This window comes from Apaloderma vittatum, unplaced genomic scaffold (assembly GCF_000703405.1).
Source record: "Apaloderma vittatum isolate BGI_N311 unplaced genomic scaffold, ASM70340v1 scaffold26018, whole genome shotgun sequence".
Taxonomy (NCBI): domain Eukaryota; kingdom Metazoa; phylum Chordata; class Aves; order Trogoniformes; family Trogonidae; genus Apaloderma; species Apaloderma vittatum.
Window position 1 is genome coordinate 63,752 of NW_009732919.1, and position 20,367 is coordinate 84,118.

General features: G+C 41.8%; 1 protein-coding gene across 1 annotated transcript in view; it reads left to right on the top strand.

Annotated features, from left to right (window-relative positions):
* Positions 1–2,487: 2,487 nt before the first annotated feature.
* Positions 2,488–20,367, top strand: part of LOC104278664 (receptor tyrosine-protein kinase erbB-4-like) — a gene marked incomplete at both ends in the record, with an annotated part of 56,872 nt that continues 38,992 nt past the window's right edge. The window contains one exon of the mRNA XM_009875699.1: positions 2,488–2,622. Coding sequence (XP_009874001.1) covers positions 2,488–2,622 — 135 coding nt within the window. The remainder of the gene's footprint in view (positions 2,623–20,367) is intronic.

The window sequence follows — 20,367 nt, forward strand, 5'->3', positions numbered from 1 at the left end:
GCAGAGATGCCTGCCTTTCTCCTCCTGTTTATTGTTTAACTTTATCTCTCACTTTCAGTGCTGTAAATTAAAATGAGATGATGACTTTATGATGATGAGTTCATTATACAGTAACGCTATTGTATATTGATTACATTTGTGCTTCATTTGCTCAACGTGTAACAGGGTTTATTAGGTCTTTGCAGGCATTGTTCTTGCTAAGAGAGGGCAGAGAAGCGCAAAATGCGTTTGAGTTTTAACTCAGTGCAGCCAGTGCTTTGGTGTTGATTTACACATGCCGAGGACTCGGCATGAAGGGAAGTAGGGTAGCAGGTTGGAACGGCAAGCTGGAAAGGGAATTGATCTGGATTCCACAGAGCAGGAAGAGTCAAGCACAAGTACTTTAAAGATTGTACTAAACTTTGAACTTAGGGTTATTTAAAACCCGTAAGAGCCCATCTTCAATATTATTACTGAGGTTTATTAGCACCTCACCGCATGAATAGACCTGTGAACTTTAATCCTGTCATTGGGGAAAATGTACACACGGACAGAGCTACCGCATTACCTTTTGGGGGAAGGGCAGTAGGAACAGGGCTTATTATTCAGTGAGGAGGGAAGTCAGAGCATTTTTCATATTTCCTTTTGGTATATCACAGGGAAAGCTGTCAGCTTTCCTTGAGTTACAGAGGAGACACTTTTTGGGTACTTTTATGCTGAAAAAAGTCTTTAATCACAAATTGAAACTATCAGAATTACTTTTAGAGTGAGATGCTGCCTGCTATACAAGAATGCATCAAAGTTCTTAGCAGAAAAGAAAATTTGATAGGTATTGTCATGAGTGAATGTTCTAAAACCCAGAAAATTATGCCAGTGGCAGGTGCTCAGAGGTACTGATGGTGGCATGACTTGGAATTGTGTGCAAGTGTTTAAGAAACTATGAATGCAGATGTTACAATATTTCATGGCTCCTTAGAAGTTACCTTTAATCCAAATCTAGGCCTTAATGGATTAGATTATCCTGTATAGCTGGGGCAACACAGAGAAGTCATCACTAGTGTTTTTCTAGGTCCTACCTTTTCCCCAGAGCAGAATTACTAACAGATGCTGTATGGGTTTTTTCAGGGATCATAAGAATATCATACAGACAGATCATTGCTATATCTCTAATCTGGACTCTTTTCTGTATAAGATTATTGTTATTGTTTTCATTTTTAAGCCCTTTTTCAATGAAAAGCCAAGCTTTTAAACCAGAGGTTTCTAAGAAATAATAATACTCTGAACTGATTAATATGGTGGAAGGATGTATTTACAGATGATCCTTTATTTAATATATTCTTTTTTTGGGAGCTACCTCCTCTACATGCTGTGGCCTGTAAACTCTGATGTTTTTTAAAAAAATATGCAGTAATTCCTTCCTTGTTGTTTGTCAGCATTAGCATTTCCACTACAGTTTTTAAAGGTTTTTCTGGGAGATGAGGACTATCAGATGACCTTAATCATTGCTACCGTAGTCCACATTTGCTCTTAATGCCTCTGTGAGCAGTGTGACACTCCTGGCTGTATGGCAGCACTTAACGTCATTCTGAGGTGCCATTAGTAACTAACCTTCAACATTTCTTTGCCGAGGCTTGAATCTCTGACATTAAGTGATGCAGGAGGTTTTAGCTGCATAGCTCCTGTTAACTTTAATGAAAGTCACATGGGTTGTTCTCTGCTTTGGAAGTAGCAGATCCAGGTTAAGTAGAGAAATTGTGCATTTGAGCAAGAGTTTAAAGAGTGAAAAAACCAAGTTGCTGCTCCAGAGGAAACCCTGGTGCCACAGCCAACAACTCTAAGATCATTTTCATGATGAGCTTTGACAAATCAAGCCTTTAGAGACAGAGCAACAAGCATTTTTATTAAAAAAGCAAACTGATAGAAACATGAAAAATAATTAAAAAAAATACAAACTTTCATTTGCTCAGAAACTCCTCCCTTCAACACCAAGTTTCCAGCAAGTCTGATCAGGGAACATGCCTCTCCAGACATCATGAGGACTGGACCCTTCTAATATACTGTGGGCTCAGAAAATTCCTGCCCCAGCAGAGCATGCTAGTTCATTGTATGTTTCAAGAATTCATATGTATTAATGAAATACAGCATAGTGTGGTTGATTTCATGTGTTTTTTAAAGCCAGTTAAATTCTGAGGGTTATTTTATGCACAAATAACAGTACCATTCCCGTTCCATACTTGATTACACTGGAAGAACAGGTGAACCCAGTAACTCATCAAGCAGCTGTGTGGCTGTCTTCATCAGGTCCTTCTGCATATTGATAGATGATTCCTGTTCACAGATACTGGAAGCTACTTGCCCTCCAGTTTTCAGAGTATTCAGTGAGATTACAGTGAGAATTTTTTGCATTTAAATTTCATACCCTCTCTCTTGAGTACATAGAGCAGCAGTAGATTTAACCAGCTGTATGTCTAAATTCTTACAAGTGTGTTCTCTTGTTCTTTTATGCAGAAATACTGAATGGAGGGGTGTATGTTGGCCAGAACAAATTTCTTTGCTTCGCAGACACCATTCACTGGCAGGATATCGTGCGTAACCCCTGGGCTTCCAACTTCACTTTGGTTCCAACAAATGGCAGCTCCGGATGTAAGTACTGGTTTTATTCTTAGGACTGTCATCCGCCTGGCATGAAACAGTATAAATGTGACCACAGGTTTTCCCTGATCCTCTGTTACAGAGAATTGTATTTTTAAATTTTCCCTGCATTCTTCACTGCATTCTTCAAATTGTGCGCTGCTTCTGGAGACACTTAAGAGCTCTAATCTTAAGAGCACTTGGTCTGTAGAGAGATTTTTTGAACACTGTACGTTTTCTGAATTTTCTTTCACATGATTTCTCTGCATATTCTTTTTTCTGTTCACTGCTAAAGCCACCGTGCTGCCGTGGAAGCACAGACATTATTGTTTGCTTTGCATTTGTTCCTGCTGCTCCAGCTGGTCCTTCAGTCACAGTTATGGTGTCTCTGGCATCGTAATCAGCTGCTAGAGTAATTGTGGTACAAGCTCACAGATATTCTGACTTTGAATGAGAAACAAACTTCAAAGAAATAGTTATCCTGTTGTCTTGTATGTATCCGTGAAGAAAGAAAATTTGCAGAGGATGGGGTCGTCTTCACGATATAGCCAGATTCTCTGGTTTTAGTATGTTTGCTCTATTTTAATGCTCTAAATTTCAAACTTGTAGTATCTATATACTTTGTTTAATTCGTTAGATCCATTTCTCTATTTCTATCCCTAGACTTACTCACTTTCCGTATTACTTTGATGATTCTTGCAGCAATAATGGATTCTAGGGAACGGTGGTGACAGTGATAAAAAGTATTTAGATAAAATATTCTGTAATGTAGTAAAGTGCATTCAGAATGAATACTATCCTATTAAACAGTACCCTCAGGATGTATCAACACTAAAATTTAAGTATAGGCTGGGAAAAAGTTTATGTCTGTTGTCAGAAGTGACACCACAGCAGATGTATTGTTCTGAGCATTCCGGATATAGGGACATGCTGGATTGCTTACTGTGTCTTAAGGTGTCCCTCAAGGATATATAAATGACTGATTGCCTCTTTGGCTTGTGCTTACAGCCAAGAAACAACTTCAGTTCTTCAGTTATATGTTAGGAATTCAGGAGGAAAAAAATAGACTCTGGACAAAGACCATTTGATAAGTCTCCATAATTTCTAAGCAGCAACTTGTTTTTAATCAAGTGCTTTGTGGTATAGGAGATTTCAGGAAAGGCCAACTTGCTTTTGTATATCTCACCTGCTGGAAACCTTTCCTCTTGGAAACCTGACATAGTTGTAATGCAGCCAGCTATCTTATTTGCATATTAAAAAACCTCATCACTGGTGATGATCAGTTCTAAGCAGAACTGTTAAAAACTTTGAAGGTTAGGGAACAGCTGTACCCTTTTATGAGTCATTACTGCAACCAGAAAAAGACTTAGTTACTCTGTTTTGTTCTGTTATTGGGTTTTCTTTTAACCTTTGCCAGTTCTTGCAAGACAAATGCTTCTGAAATTCTAAGGTAATAAGATCTTTTAAAAAAGCAACCAACATCAATACTATCTTTTTGAGCTAGTGCAAGTTTTACTTGTGACTCCAGAGGAATCAGAACAAGATCAATGCTGAGTACGTTTGGAATCACACACTGAAAGTAATAAAGGCAAATATTAGCTCCCACGGCAAGATGAAGGAATGTATGTACCTAAGTCTGGTTTTCTTCAAACCTTTTTTCATTCCTTTTGAGTTGTGCTTTGTCATTTGTGCTTGATAAACCTGATAAACAGCATTATTTCAAGGATGATTGAACGCTGTGTACCAAGGCAGCTTCAGTAAGATAGCCACACAAATTTTGCTTTATTTTTCCTTACCTGAGGTGGAGCAGAGTGCAGTTGGACTGTATTTAATTTAATAAACATAAGTTTCCTTCTCCAGGAAACTGGATTCCATCTCACGGCTATTCATGAATCCTGTGAAATTTGATTAAATTAGCTTAATCCAAGCCATTTCTTTCTTTGCAACTTATGTAGGTAGAAGTCTAACCCCTGCCAACAAATGGCTAAGATAGTTTGACAAAGATGTTAAGGCTTCAGGAAATAAAGAATTCAGGCACAGAAATCATTTAAAATATCCTAAAATGAAATAGCTGTCCATGTCTGCATGCCTATGTATTACACACGTGCATGCACACACAGGTATGTGTGTATAGAGATAGATATAGATATATAGATATATACATAGGGAAGCCTTCCAATGAAATCGCTCAAATGTGGAACCTTATTACTACCTGTCAAGATGTAGGAGAAAGGGAATGTGCTATACTGGTAGTTTACAAAAGAATTAAGACAAGTTATTTGTACTGGTACAGAAAGGACTCGGAGAAATGAACATTGAATTATAACCCTAGAATGGAAATCAGTATAGAGTATCATTAAATAAGGTATATGCTTCTCAAATTTGGCTCACATGTCGTTTTTCATAATCTGCTAGGCTGTGTGGGTGCTCACTGGGCCCAGCCTGCTGTTTTTCCACTGTTACAAATGATATTCAGTGCAATACAAAGTCTTTGCTACTTTTCTGCATAGATTGTGACTCATGCTTTTTTTTTATCCAGCATGTATATGTATTTACTGTTTATTTTACATGCCTATTAAACTGCCCGAAGTCTCAGGTGCCTCCGATCAAATGCAAATCTTGCCTAAGTCCATTAGAACTGATTACACCTTGCTTGGCATTACTGAGAGTATCCAAAGTGCAGGAGATGTCAAAACGAAGCCCTCTGGGACTTTCCCTGACAGAATACCTTGAAAAGAATGAGTGGGTTTTACTGCTCATCCCCTTATAGGGGAGGGAGAAGGGCTGTCAGAGAGGCTGCATCAATCTGGGAATGTCAGCCAACCAAACCTTCTGTGTTAAGCTCAACAAAGTCCATCCTAGTAGTAATTTAGGAAAGCCAGGGTGAAAGTGTGATCATGTAAGACCTGTGTAGATGCATCAGCCTGTGTGCCGTGTTTAGCCGTGACTGGCAGGATTGGAGGGCAGCTTGTAGCCCCAGGAATTGTTAGGGCTGTGTTTCACTGTGACCGCTGCCGTAGTGCTCCCTGGCAGAGAATACGTGGGGAATGAAAAGCTACAAACTGCCCTGAGAGTCAGAATTAGATACATCGTCATTCCAGCAGGTCCTAAAGCACAGTTCGGTGTTTCGGCATCGCTAGCGTTGTTTCCAAGCGTCAGAAGTAAAATCTCCCTCAAGGTGACTTTATGTCTGAAAGCGCAGGGGCCCCCCACCTTCAGAGAAGAGCCCAGCGCTTGCCCCTGGTTTTTGCCGATGCCAGAGTGGACTCCAGCAGGTTGATATGAGCGGGCTGTTGTACTGGGAGCACCTGTGCATTCGAGGTGTGTGTGTGTACTCTGCCCTGCTCCTTGCTCATCTTCTCCCAGGAGGGAGCCGACACTGCAAGCTGCCGGTGCTGCCTTCTTCCCCAGCCAGACAGGAGAGCTGATAATGGTCCCACTTCAGGGATGATTTCACTTGCAACCCTCCAAGGCAATCAGGAGAGGAGGAAGACAAAAAGGCAGAGTGAAATGAAGATGCTTTGAAATAAAATCGGTCCCCCGCCTCTGTGCTTGTATCGTACCTTGGATCTGCCAACTCTGGCAATCCTCTTCATTTACATCAGTGCTAGACAGAAGAGAAGATGGCCAGTGAACTCTGGGAATAAAGCTTTTCTGATTCCCTTCTTTGCAGGCTTTCATTGTCACAGCAGTGTTAAGAAGCCGGTTGAAAAGGCCATGGCGTCTGAACTGCTCTGATAGAAATACTGCAGGCGTATGAATCGTGAGCGCTGCTTCTCCTTTCTTCTTTTTGTTTAGCCTGAAATGCGTTCTGCCCATTGCTCTGTGTTCTGATCAAATGCATGCAGAAAAGCTCGTGTTAGAGGCCTTTGAGTTACATGGTTTTACTGTTAAAATGAATACAGCCCGTGGCTGCCGGCACAGAGCTCGATGTGTGCTGCTGAAATGTAATAAACAAATGTACCAGGGACCATGCACACTTCAGCTCTCTGAGGACAGATACCTCTGTGCCTGGCATTTTGACTTGTGCACTGAAATAATGCCAGTATTTACTGTTTGCAGAGCCTTCCCATACTGATATCTTGTAGCTGAAGCTTTTAAAATTAATTGTAATTGGAAAGCAGCATTCTTTTCCCTCTACCTGAAATCAGTGCTGTCGACCTCCATTTTTTAAGCTGGATACCTTTACGCTAGGAATCTCAAGTGTTAAATTGTTTAAGGAATTAATTTTTCCCTTTAGGTATATGTTACCGAATTTGTTACTGCAATGCTAGAAATCTGTTTTCCCTCCTTCCAAAAATAAGCCATGAATTCAAGCATTAGCCAAGCATGCTAAAGCCATGCTTCGCAAGAGCATCTTGCCCTGTTAGCAGATCCAGTTGTTGGATTTACTCATTTAACAGAAGAGCTAGAGCTCTGCCCTTCAGAGCTAGAAAGCCAAGGTGCAGTTCTCAGCAGTAGTGCAAGGAATAAAGCAGGAAGTAAGGGTTAAACTTCTTGCCTAAAATGCCTCTGGACTGTTGGACAACTGCTCTCTGACCAGCTTTAGGGAAAGTCCAGTGAAAACTCAGCTGCTTTGATCTGCATCCTCGATGTTCTCCTTAGCGGTGGTGTTAGTGGGAGCTGGACTAGCCCTGCGTTGTGCCAGGTGAGTTCTTTTGCAGAATTTGACAGGGAATGTACTATTGAATCAGAATTTTCAGTGGAGCTTTACTTAGAGTTTCTGTTTCACAAAAAAGCCTTTAGGGTTTGAATTGAGATCGCTTGCATAGCTAATAACGTAGGTTCAAATAAATCAATAATGCATATAAAAATGCTGAAAGTATACGGATGCATGTTCATGATGGAGCTGGTAGGTCTTCAGGTAATAAAGATTTTAAAATTACTTTCCATTTTCAAGTTTAAAATAAAAGTGTTGCTTTTAAAGGAATTACTTAAGAAGAGTGCAGGACTGCATGTTGGTATGTGCCCAGAGTTGTGAAAATTGAACTCTGTGATAATTAAGCCCATTTTAAAGTATTCCCCTCAACTGAAATTTCTGCTCGTACTCTGAAGAGCAGTGAGAGACCTGTAGAAAAATTTCCCTTGACTTAATTTGGCTTTTCAGCTGAGCCCCTGGCCGCTGTGAAAAATGCTGGAATTTTCAGCAAGACATTTTTCAAAGCAGAACAACTTCAGTTACTTGCTATTCCAAACATAGTACTCCTCTGTCATTCCTTTGTGTCTAATTGCACCCAGTAAAGTAAAAACACCCAAGTGCTGAGCTGAGCACAAGTACTTCTGCATTGTTACATGGTGCGTAGGAAAAGAAAGGCTTGGTCTTCAGCTGTGTACCTGTGATTCAATAAATCCCGGGATGTATTCAAGAGAAACACTACTTTAAAATGCCTTCCATCTATTTTACCTATCGATCCATAAATTTTTTTTTTAGAGAACAGCAGAAGCCTTAAGCATCATTAGCTCTGATTTCACATATGCAGAGGCCTTAAAGTGTCATCATCTTGCCTGACGTTGAGCTCAGTAACTTTCCCAACCCCTGTGCCTGCAGCCTGGCTTTGAGTTTGAGCAGCGGCCCCGGCTCGGCAGGGCTGGAGCTCCTCCAGCCCCTGAGCGGGCGATCACGGGGCTTCGGTCCTCTGCACGCTCCCCTGGCACTGGTCCGAAGCCTTGCAGAAGTGCAAGGCTTTATTTCAGATTTGAACACTGCGTTAAATTGAGATGTTGTTGCATCTTGCACCTTGCCCAGCTAGTTCAGAGAGCTCTCTCGTAGCCGGCGTTTTCCCCCTGCAGAAGTGGCATGTACTGTGCCATCAGCTCACCTCCTGATCTTTTTTTCATAAGCTAAACAGATAGAGGGTTTCACATGTCTCTATCTCTCTTTGAGGAATTTCTTTCCAGCCCCAGAATAATTTTAGTTGCTCACTGATATAAATATTTTTATTTTTCAATATGCTTTTAGCAGGTGGAAACCAAAGTGCATATAGTGTTTTATTAGTGGTTTAACCAGTATCCTGTAGAAATGAAGATTATATCCTTTGGATATCAGCTTCAGGTGAGGGAACCTGGTACTCAGGCAGTTCTGACATCTGTGTGGTTTAGAGACATCCTGTCTTCCAGGAAATATAGCCTGCACGCTTTATTCTGAAAGATGCAATCTGACGCTTGGCTCTATCAAAGACATTCAGTGTGAGTGACTCCAGCTTACCCGCCAGCCTGGCTCACTCTCTCACACTGGCTGCTCTTCACTGCAGTTTGCTGGGATTCCAGTCTTCCTGTCATCTGTGTGGTTTATTGCCTGGGATTTTTTAATAATTTCTAAACCTTTGGCTGGAGTATTAAAATGCATCAGTCCTGTGACAATCCCTGGGGATCCACACCCCAATTGTATTATAATTGCTCATTAACAGCTACTTTTGAAAAGCCCCCAATTAGCTGGCTCTTAATGCATTTTTCATGTGTTTTATTAATATTGAAACATAGAGACAAATCTAATTAAATGTTTACCATTTAGCCAGCGTTTTGCATTTTAATTAAAGGAGCAGAAAATGGACAAGCCAGCTGCACAGTTGCTTATGAAGTCAGCTCCCTTTTCTGATGCAGGCAATCCAGGCTGTGATTTGCTTTACCTGGGTGCAGGTGTGTTGGGAAGAATTATGGCTCAGTTGGAGATGCTTATCTCTGTATAATATGTATTTGGTTAATGTGAGTCAGTGCTGGTTCCATTTTTTTTTTAATTTTGTTTTCCTGCATTCATTTCCGCTGTTGCACTGTCTTTGTGAGTGGCTCTGTGTAGGTTAACCTGCTGCCCCATTGGCCCTGATAGCTGAGAGTTTGCTGGACCATGTTCTACTCAATCTTGTAAAAGGAGTAATACAGTTTCTAAAATGATACTTCTGTTTGGTAGAAACTTGGTTTAGTAGAAATGTCTCTTACGTTAGGCTAGTTTAAGGCCAAAAGCTCCTTATATTTTTTAAAAGAACAGTATAGGAGAAAATCAGCTACATGGATACATGTACATGCCTTTCAGCACACATAATATATTCTCATGGTGCATTTCACAAAACTCACAATATTTGCACGGAATTTTGTGTAAGTGATAAGCTTTGTTCTCCACTGGGTGTCAACAGTCTGTGTTTGGAGTTGCTGGGAAGGGATGTAGGTGAATTTGTGTACAGCCATTTGTTGCAGCTACACAATGAGGTCTGACGGGTAGCCAGCCCGTTGATTTAATGCTCAGTAGTGACCTTGTAATTTTTCACAGAGCACAGTAACTCATTTTTTGTACCAGTAGTCGCAGTATTAGAAAAGGATCATTTTTACACGTAGTGACTTATCTGGAAATTTATACTCGGGTCAAACCATTGGGTATTTAATTCTGGAGTAACTATGTCATAGCTCTGAAAAATAGAGGTATAAGGGTTCCCCAGATCCCTGTAATCTCTCCCAAATGTCCCAACCTTCCACCAGCTCAGTTACGCTCTGGCTAACTTGTATAAAATGCTACACGCATGCACAGCAGCGTTTCCAGCTGGACTCTGGTGCGGGACCAGTCCTGCTACCTTTGGGAAGCCACGCTGGTGAAGTGGGGAGTCAGGGATCAGAGTGGGGAGGGAGATGGAGTCCTTTCCCTCGGGTTAGTAAAGGTTTAGCAGAGCTCAACACGGTGAGGCTGTAAGTACAAGGTAAGCTCTGCTTGAGAGCTGTGAATGCCTCTGTAACAGGAGACAGTTACATGTAAATAAGAAATACGTGGAAATCAAACCCCCAGTCCTAGGTACCCAGACACAGGTGAGATAACAGTGTTCTCTCTAGCTACTACTGGAAGATATTTTGTGCTTTTTCAAAGCACAATGATTTTACTCTACAGAAGGCCAGAGTAGCAGCAGTATATTTATGTGTGCTGGTGAAAGGAAGAGATGGAAATGACTAATTCACGCTTAAAGCCAACTTGCAGAAGAGCTAGTGTATCATTTCTGGTGTACATCTAAATTGGAAACTACCTAAGGAGAAAATGGCATTCCAGAAAGTATGCCCTGAAGACATCTGTTATTGCAGTTTGTTAAATTATAACCTTTCATCGGGGTTATTACTTGAAGTTCAATTAACATTTTAAATGTATGTTTGGAAACCAGCAAACGGGACCTCCACAGACAGGTGGTCTAGGTACAGAATATGTTCCCTGCTGCTGGTGTCACAGTGGCAAAGCCAGGAGGAGAAGCTGTTCTCTTCGATAAGAAGCCACAAATAACTAAACCATTTTGTGAAAGCTCTTTCCTCGTGGAACACACTTCAAGGACTTGCAGCATTGCGTTTTACCAGCAGTTCCACGGCTATCGCAGTTGGAAAGAAAATTTGTGTTGGAGCTGAATATAGGCAGGCAGAAAGTTGCACAACCACCTTTTGTTCAGCATACGTGGAGGCTGCTTTTCCTACCAATAAGGAATCTCTATTGGGACAGAATTTATTTATTTACCTGGAATTGAAAGACAAGTATAGTAACAGAAGAAATTGATTTTGAAGAATGGTTTTTGCCAAAGGAGATGGAGAAATACAAGAAATCCAGTGATACAGTGAACTTGTTTTGTGTCAGTATGGCAACCTGAACTGCTTGAAGTTGCCTGTAATGCTTTTCCTCGGCCCACAACAGTGTGTTTTGAATAAAGGGAATCGTTTTAGTTTCCTAATAAATACCTTCAGTCAGCATTTTCAGAAAGGATTTGTCAGTTGGCAAATGCCCTTGAAACAGATTTGAAAGGCAGGCAGACGTGGCATTTAATGAAAATACGATGCCTCTAACAGTTGACTTGAAATAAATAAAAAGTTACAAACACAGGTATTACCCAGCTAACATGAATAAACAATGCCAGGAGGGACAGAAGGCCTTCGGCTACCAGAGGCTAATTCAGGGATACAGCAAGGGAACTGCTACAAAGCTGAGGATCTTTAGGAGTCACAGATAGAGAAAGGAGAGCACTGGGAAAGCCAGCATTAGCAGTTTCGGAAGAACCTTTGACGTAGGCATCTCGTTGCAGTGAAAGATATATTTCTTAAAAAGATAAACAAAAAATACCCAACCTCAAAACCAACCCCCTCTCTGCTGTAAGTGCTGACCTGTTTTTCGAGTGTCTTCCTTCCTCCTCCTAGAAGTTGCAGGGAGAAAGTCACCACGTGGCACAGGTTACCATGCTGATGCATAAAACAACTACAAAGTGGCACCAGTTCTGTAGCTACAAATTTTAAGTAGGGCTCCACATAGTAGCGTGTGGAAGCTGTTGGCAAATGCTTATCTTTTAATGGCAACCTGCGTGTGTGTAATGTATTACTGTCTTACCACCTGTTCATAAGCAGATTGGTGTTTAAGCAGTATATTGCACAAGGGAGAGACTTTCAGTTTAAATGAAAGCAGTTTGCTTTATCACAAACACCAGTGTTTCTTGAAAATAGGAAGTAAACCCCAAACTCTCCAATTATTTAAAACAGTCTAATTGACTGGTGATTGGCAGATTTGCAGTGAGTGGGTAGGTGGGTGGAATTGGTCTTTCACAGCAAGCTCCAGCTGCTCTAGCTAGCTGCCTTTGAAGAGCTGCTTAGGGAAAAAAGACTATAAAATCAGCTGCTTAATTGCGTCTACTGGTTCTGGAAACTGCTGTGTGCCTCCCACCCTTTTGAAGTTGTCTCTTGTTAGATCTGCAAGATGCACATTCCAGGCGTCAGCTCGGTGCGGGCTTGGTTGGTGCCACCGCACCGAGTGGGTGTATCGCTTGGTGGCAGCGGGTGGGCGCGGTGTTGGGACCAACCAGCTGGCTTCGTGATGGACTTCTCCCAACAGACTGCTCTGTTGCTCGCCTAAAGCACAAAACCACCTTTATTGCTCTCGTACCTGTGTTTTGTTAATGGGTTTTGTTACAGGTGCCTGTTTTGGCAGCAGTTCTCAGAACTGTCGCTGAAGTTCCTGTCCTGCTTTCAGCTTTCCTTGGCTACAGAGCTCTGGCCACTGGTCTGCTCAAACCCAGGGCTGATTCGGGGACTTCCCTCCAATCCCTTCACACCTTCTGCAGGGAAGAGGACAGTGCTGAGACTTTAGTGAAGCTGAGTGACTAGAAGGGAAGTTTCTGTCTGATTAAGCAATGGACAGGGTGTAGGATGTAGCAAAGCAAAAAAGAAGAGTGTATTTTATGCTCCTGCAGCCCCTCACGTTTTCTGTCGCTGTGTGTAGGATCTCCACGTTCACATCTCCCCTGGGCTCCTATTCAAAAGGAGCTATCAGATAGCAAAACCTTCTCTCTGGTCGTCTTGTAGGAACTTGTAGTTTGCTTTCAGAAGCTCATAAAAGCCCTCAGCAGTGAAGTGTTCTGGCATAAGGGAACTGTTAGGAGTATTTGCAGAGTAAGATACTCAGTCCAGGAATTTCAAGTGGTTTTGTACAAATTGTTACATATCAAAACAACTTCATACTGAATTTATTGTATTACAGCTATGTGATAGTCACAGAATGTCCACTGGAGATTCTCCATGCAGATCTCCGATAGCTGAAGATTATCAAGGAAATTGCAGTCTGAAATTTGTTTATATGATTATTTTTGTCAACTGTTTGTGTATAGCTAAATCTAAATATCAGAGTATATGCCCAAGCATTGTTTTCCAACAGAAAAAGGGCTTCTCTTTTCAAAGTATTGTTTTGTAATAATTAGTTTTGTTTGGAATAGCTAGAGATACATTTTGAATAAGCAATTACATTTGAATAAACGTATTATGATACTTATCCAAACCTTGCCTAAAACTGGACTCTAAATTTCATGGTAATGGGGAATTCCTTTCTAGTATTTCCACCTGACTGAGCCTTTCTAGTATTTCCACCTAACTGAGCCAAAAGTTGTTTAAAACATCAGCACACGCCCAGCCAGACTCTAGAAAGATTATGTGGCATCAAGAAAAATTAAAATGAATTTTAAAAGCCACTTCAATTTCAACTTCTCATTTCCTTTCTTTGAGGTTTATCACTTTGTTTAAAAAATGAAAACTGTATGCTCCTCTGTTTGAAGTTTATTACTGCTTTGACAGTGTGGTGGGAACATTATTACAGGACATTATTTTGACATACGTGGTATTGACTGACTCAATCTGTTTGAGGGTTAGGGGAGTTGGCAAGTTAAACAGGCAAAAGAACACTTACTTTTCAATGTGTCTTTGAGTTTTTCTGAGAGTCTCCTTTGGAAATCTCATCTAACAGCACAGAGATTTTAAACCAGTGTTACACATTTTGTCCCAAAAAGAAACCTGTATCTGCATCCTTCAGTTCTCAGCCAAGATTATGCATCAGGCAGTAAGTCTGCTGCTGCACCTAAGCGCGGATACCTAGCTGAAGATTTATTACAGGCACTGGTACGGGTACACATCTGATTGCTGTGTTCAGTAGGAGTTGCTGCTGCTTGGCTTGTCTTTTATTAATTTCATATGTTGTCACACTAAGAACAGAAGCACCTGGGCTGGGAGCCAGTACGCAGTGTCCTGGGACAAGGAAAGGTGTGGGTGTCGCAGTGTTAGGCATCGCAAGGGCTGCTGCTTAGCTATTCTTGTACTTCCAGACACCTCCATGCAGAGGAGGGAGCCCATTAAAATAGTACCTGCCGGGAGCAAATCAGGGGGAAAGGCTGAAATGAAAATAAAGGCACAGAAGATGTTGGCTTTTTATGTTCTCTGTCTGCTGGGAATCTGCAGTACCTACTTGCCTGCTGCCTTCCCCTCACAGACATGTCTTCTGCTCACACTCCAGTTTTCTCAGTAAGGAGGAGTTCTCTCCCCTTTCATGAAATACATCAGCAACTTAGGACTTCCCCAGGATGTGGGCGAGCATAGAATCATAGAACTGTTTTGGCTGGAAGAGACCTTCACGGTCATAGAGTCCAACCTTTTCCCTATCAACACCACTAAACCATGTCCTTCAAGGCAACACCTACCCGTCTCTTAAACACCTCCAGGGATGATGACTCAACCACCTCCCGGGGCAGGCTGTTCCAATGCCTGACAACCCTAATATCCAACCTGGTTCAGTTTCCTACCTTGCCTGAAGGTGTTCAAACCTGTACCTTCTCTCTTCCATCTCTCAGTGGAAACTACCCCAGGTTGGTCCAAGGTGGGGTCTTTTTTGCTCCTTCTGTTGAAATCCTGAGAATTAAGTAATCATCAGGTAAGATACAGAAGCAGTCGTAGGGTTGTGAACTGACATTTAGATGTACCCCTTCACCAGTGATCATAACCACAGAGCTGTGGGGCACGAAACCAAGAATGGGTGTGTGCTGTGTCCAGTTCTTTCCCTTTCGGAGCGGTGAGCTTCCCGGAGAGCTGTCACCGGGCAGGATGGCTGACTACTCTGTGCTCTGCCCTTCCGGAAGCCTGGAGGCTGTTTCTTAGTTATTGGCCTGGGTGGCAAGAGTCTTGAGCATAGCAAGCAAAGGAGAAAGTGGGAGGCATAACCCCACACCCTAGTTGGGTGTTAACATCCACAGATGGTGGAACATCACCTTCTCCCTCCACGCAGAGGGAGGGGAAAGTAAGAGCTGCGACTACATTTTGAGGAAATCTGAGATTGTTGTGATCTGTGTACGGATGGCTCATACAAAGGAAGGTGTTTCATTTTGAGCCCGTTAGACAGGGATGAAGCTGCTCTGCTGTTCAGGAACAGGGAGCCTGCTGCAAGTGTGCAAGAGTGAGCAGGTACCTATAGCTTACTGGAGGGGAATGTATTTTTTTAACAATAACAATTACAAGGAAAGATTCCTGAGGGCTTGTTGTTCTTGATGAGCCTGCCAAGCAGCAGGTATGGTTTGACCTATCCTTTTAGCCTTCTGCCTGTGTCTCCCTATTTGCTCAGGACCCCTGTGTGTGTGTTCAGAAAGGCGTTTGATGCTGATTGCAACTAATTCACCACACGGGGCGGGGAGGGGAATTCCCTTACATTGCTCTGTGCTAACAGCTATAAGCAGTGATAATTAATAGCTCCTAATTGCTTAATCAGTGTAAAGTTTTGGACTATGTCTTATGTGAAGGTTTTTGTTTTGTGTGGATGACTAAACACCTAATTAATGCATCGAATCATACAGCCTTACCAGTGCTATCAGTTCCAGGCAGAGAAAAATAACCAGTGTCTTCATTAACCCTCTCAGGTCCCTTTCTGTGGTCATTACTGTGGCCTGAAGACATTTTTCTGTAGCAGCTGAAGTAGCATTACAGTGAGCTTCCTATCAGCTCAGAGCTGTCAGCAGTAGATAAGAATCCACCAGCCCGAGCCTGTTCAGGGCTGCTGACATGCTCTTCTTGACTTCCCATTTATTGCTACCTCTGGTGGCCAATCTCTCTTAAAATCAAAACTCTCTGCCACCAGTGTATCTAGCAATACTCGGTAATTTCACAGCACTCATCAGATCCCTGGTCCCTGTGTGCCTGCAAGGGTTGTCTCCGCCCCACATTACTCAAGAAAGTAAGTCCCCCTTTGGTATTCAGTTTTTGTTTTCTTCGCTCAATTGCTCAGTTTTATCTCTGTTCCCTTTCCGTGTTCTCCCTCTCACTGTCCCTATATCTCTTGCCGTGCAATCTTTTGGATTGTCTTCGTTTCCCAGACCTATTTCCCATGCCAGTTTCTTTTCAGCTGTCTGCGCCTGACTCCCTCTCTGTTTGTGTGCATCTGCTTATCTACTGAGAAAGATGAAGGGAAGATAGAGGCATTGAATGGCAGAGCTGGCAGTCCCTATTGGAAGTGATCGTTAGAGGGAGTTGGTTTTGACTGTTACTGAGCCCCGGTGATCCCTGGATGCACGCACCTAGGGTGGGCACTAGAAAATGTTGATTTATGGGTGGTGGTAGCATCTACTGAAGGTACTGAAGTGTGTGTCTGTGGGAGCTTTCACTCTAAAGGGATCCTGTTAATATTTGTGCAGCATAACTGTTGGGCATGGAGACTTCAGGGTAGAAGCAACAATACAGACGGGAGGCAGAAAGGTTAGTTAAGTGCTGCCATTCACCACAACAAAAGTAACAACATCAGTGCAGGTACAGCTTGTTAAAGAAAAGCCTGAATTTTATGGGACTAATCTCATGTTGGAGAACTATTTGGTGAGACATCCAGAGGAGAACTCATGTGACATCAGCGAAAGGAACAGTTTGCTAGCAGTAGAGAAACTGAGCCTTACATTTCTGTATCCCATAACACTTCAGCAGAGAGGAAGAGAAATAAGCACTAGATATTTCTGTAAGATGTTTTCTTCTTTTACAGAAAGTTTCTCTTGCAACATGTGTCTCTCTTGCCGTAAAGAAAGGAAAACCTGAAAAGTGTGAGTCTCTGCTAGGTAATTAACTTCCAAATCAATAGAAGAGATCTGAAGGCTAGCACAGGGCTGGTAAAAATGCAAAATTATTTTTACTGAACAAAGAAGTGTGAATGAATGAATGTGTGACAATAGGAATAGTCAGACAAGGACACAGAAACCATCACAGCCTGATAAAGGCAGAACAATCCATCACAACAATAGTATCTTTAATTCATATTAATGCTCTGCTGCTGTGTTTGAGTTATATTTTGATTTTGTTATCTCTTCATACATAAAACTAAGGAGTCTTCCTTAAAAACAACATGCAGGCATGTTTAAACCTTCTGCCCCAGCTAAGCCATGGAAAAAAAGAGGCTGGGACTCTTACCATGGAGCACACCTGGAACTTCTTGGACCTTAGGACTAGTTAGGTCTGGAAACCTAAGCAGCATCTCTAGCACTTTTGCAGGAGTGAATTTTTTACTTGAAAGATAAGTTCATAAATAGATTACAGAAGCTAATAAATGATTTATAGGTGTTTTGATAGTTAATCAATTATCTTAGGCTGTCAGTGGAGTAAAGAGGCTGCTTATAATCGTGGCTTGTAATCATCAAAGCCACTTTATTTTGGTTGTGTTTATTCTCACTTCAGTATCAGTGTGTTGCAGATATGCTAACATTTATTAATGATTTATTAACCTGATAGAAATCATCTGTAAATGCAAGCTTCGTGCAGAGTGAGACCATTTCTCCTCTTGTTGCTGCTTTCCTTCTGCTGAGAGCAGGCTGCTTGAGGTGACTGGCATAGCTGGTGGGGAAGAAGAGCAGTGTTTCTTCTCTGTACTACACTGAGCTTAGAGCTAAGAGGAGGACTTCATTTTTCTTGTCTTGTCAGTAACTTGATTCTTTGTGGTTTTACTGTTTCTGAAAAATAAAGTCAGTCTGGAGCCAAAGGAAAGCCCTCCTCTATTCTCCGGAAAGCACAAGGATGAAGTAACCTTGGTCTTTCCCAAGCTCGTGAGCAAGCGTTTTCTGCTGGTGACTTTCCCTGGGTGGGAGAGCAGAAGCATCTCCTTCAAACAAAGCTCAGTGCTGGAAGTTCCAGCACTGAAGCTCTACACGAGAGTCCATAGTGAAGATCTGTCGCGGTAGTACTGGCCCGAGGAAGGCAAGCCCAGGAGACAAGCCTTTGGTTTTCTGCGTAGAATTTGCCAAAGCAAAACTAATTCTCGTGTTCCAGTAGGAGTCTGCCATTTTTAAACTTAGATTTCATAACGAATCCTGTAAAAATTACGTGAGCCTCCTTTTAACTCCTTCCCTCCTCCTCTGCAATCTAAGGAATAAAATGTTCTTGTGTGTGCAAAACAGCGCTGCTATTCAGGAGCAGAAACATCTAGCATCACATCTCTAATGGGGCAGAAGACTTTTCCAGGTTCTTCCCTTCCTTATCTCACTAAGAAAACAAAACAAATCTTTTTTCTTACGTGCTTTCACTAATGTGCAAGAATTAAGTGAATGGGCAAGGTAACACTTAGAGGGTAGACCCCAGCAGAGCTTTTTTTGGCCAAATTCCAACTAATTCTTGAATCGCTATTCAATTGGAATAAGAACATACACGAGTTGTTACAGATGGGCTGTTTCACTGCTGCTGAGTGCTCCTCGGTCCTTTGGGACACTTGGTGTCTTTCAATGTCAAGGAACAGTGATGGAAATCATACGAAGGAGTTCTACCTCTGCTCTTTGCTACACCAAAGCAAGAGGAAGAACACTTCTGCAGTTTCATGGTTTGCCATTTCTTCATTAGTTATTTCCTCTAACCCTTTTTGCTGTAGGTTGGAGCGATGTAGAATATTTTGGAGACACAGAGAATAACAGCCTGATGTACAAATCTAATCGTGAGACCTGTTCCTCACATGAATATTCCTTCTGCACTTTACTACTTGTGTTGACTTCCGTGGGGCTAGTTTTGTGTTAGATTTACAAAGCAGATCATGAACGGGTAGCAATCTGTCCTCATTACAGCGGGAAAATGAGGTGAAATACTGAGTTTGCAAGGGCGGAATCTGGACCAGTTCGTACTGAGAGCAGAGAAGGTAGTTTGTTAGTCTGAAAAGAAAAACAAGCGTAGGCACACTGTTTGGAGGGAGTTTGGGTTTTGTTTTTAATTCTCAGTATATTTGACCTTCAAAAGAACTCGTAGCAATGCCATTTAGAGGTGTGCTGCCTACAAGCTCAGCTCCTTGTGATGTCTGTGCAGCTGAGAAAAGTGAAAACAATGAAACAGATACTTTTGAGTTCCCAATGAGAAAAAAAGGAAACTGGCAGCCTTTTTTTGCTTTATTGTTAAATATCTCTGTTTAAATGCAAATGATCATCTGACACTGCCAAACAAAGTCACGTACTGGGAAGCAGGCATCGAAGTTTTTTTTTCTTAAAAAAAAGCACGATTTTTTGAAGATACTGGTTTGCTTTTATTTCCAAGAAGAAAGAGGTGACTGAATACATTTTTGGTTGTGTATTGAGGATCAGCTGAGCACGTAGGAGTTTCAAATATAAAGATTTTTATTTCAAATGTAGCTTTTGCAGAAACATGGGTGGACTCTAGTTAGAGATCACTTGGAGAGATACTTGAAGTTTCTTCTGTGTTATCTCACTACATATATTGCATTGGGAAGCCCAGTACATAGAGTGTGTTTTGGAAGGGGATAGAATCCCAGGACAGAACAAGGAAGAAGCAGCCTAACTGCTGCCTTATTCCGCCTCAGGAATGTGTGGTTACTGGTGATCTGTGCAGGGCTTTATGCTGCAAGGCTTCTGCTTTTGTCCCTAAACTCCAGCTTGAGCTAGGCAGATATGAGATTTGACTGCAAGCAAACATAGTGCATAAAATAAGAGTCTTGTGAGAGGAGGTGCTGTTGTCCATGGGTTGTGGTTCCTCCCGAGCTGCCCCCAGGAGGGACGCTCCAGCTGAGGGGAGAATCAAGCAATGCAAGTGGTGGAAAGGTTGTCTGAATGTACATCATGGGCCTGTCTCCTTCCTGCATCTGTTGGTCAGAGGTAGCTAGTTCATAAAAAAACATTTCCTGGGTGTCATTTTTATTCAGCTGAGCAAGCACCAAAATCAGCAAACAAACTGTATCCTGTCAAGCCTCTTTTGTTGTATTTCTTCCTTTAATTTGCTGTTTACCTCACCTTCTTTTTTAAATGTCTATTCTTATAAATCAATATGGATGTATTTGCTTTCTGCACAGGGTTCTATTAGTCTCTTAATAATCATAATAATCGTTATTACTGATTAAAGTTGCATTATTCATGCCAGATGGAATCCCCTCCCTGTCAGCCAAAATGAGTTTGCGTTATGTAGTTATAGTACATTTGAGATCTAAATAAACAGATGGCAGAACGTGACAGCAAATGATGTGCTGGTGATGTCAGCAGCAACTCTTTCGCAAGC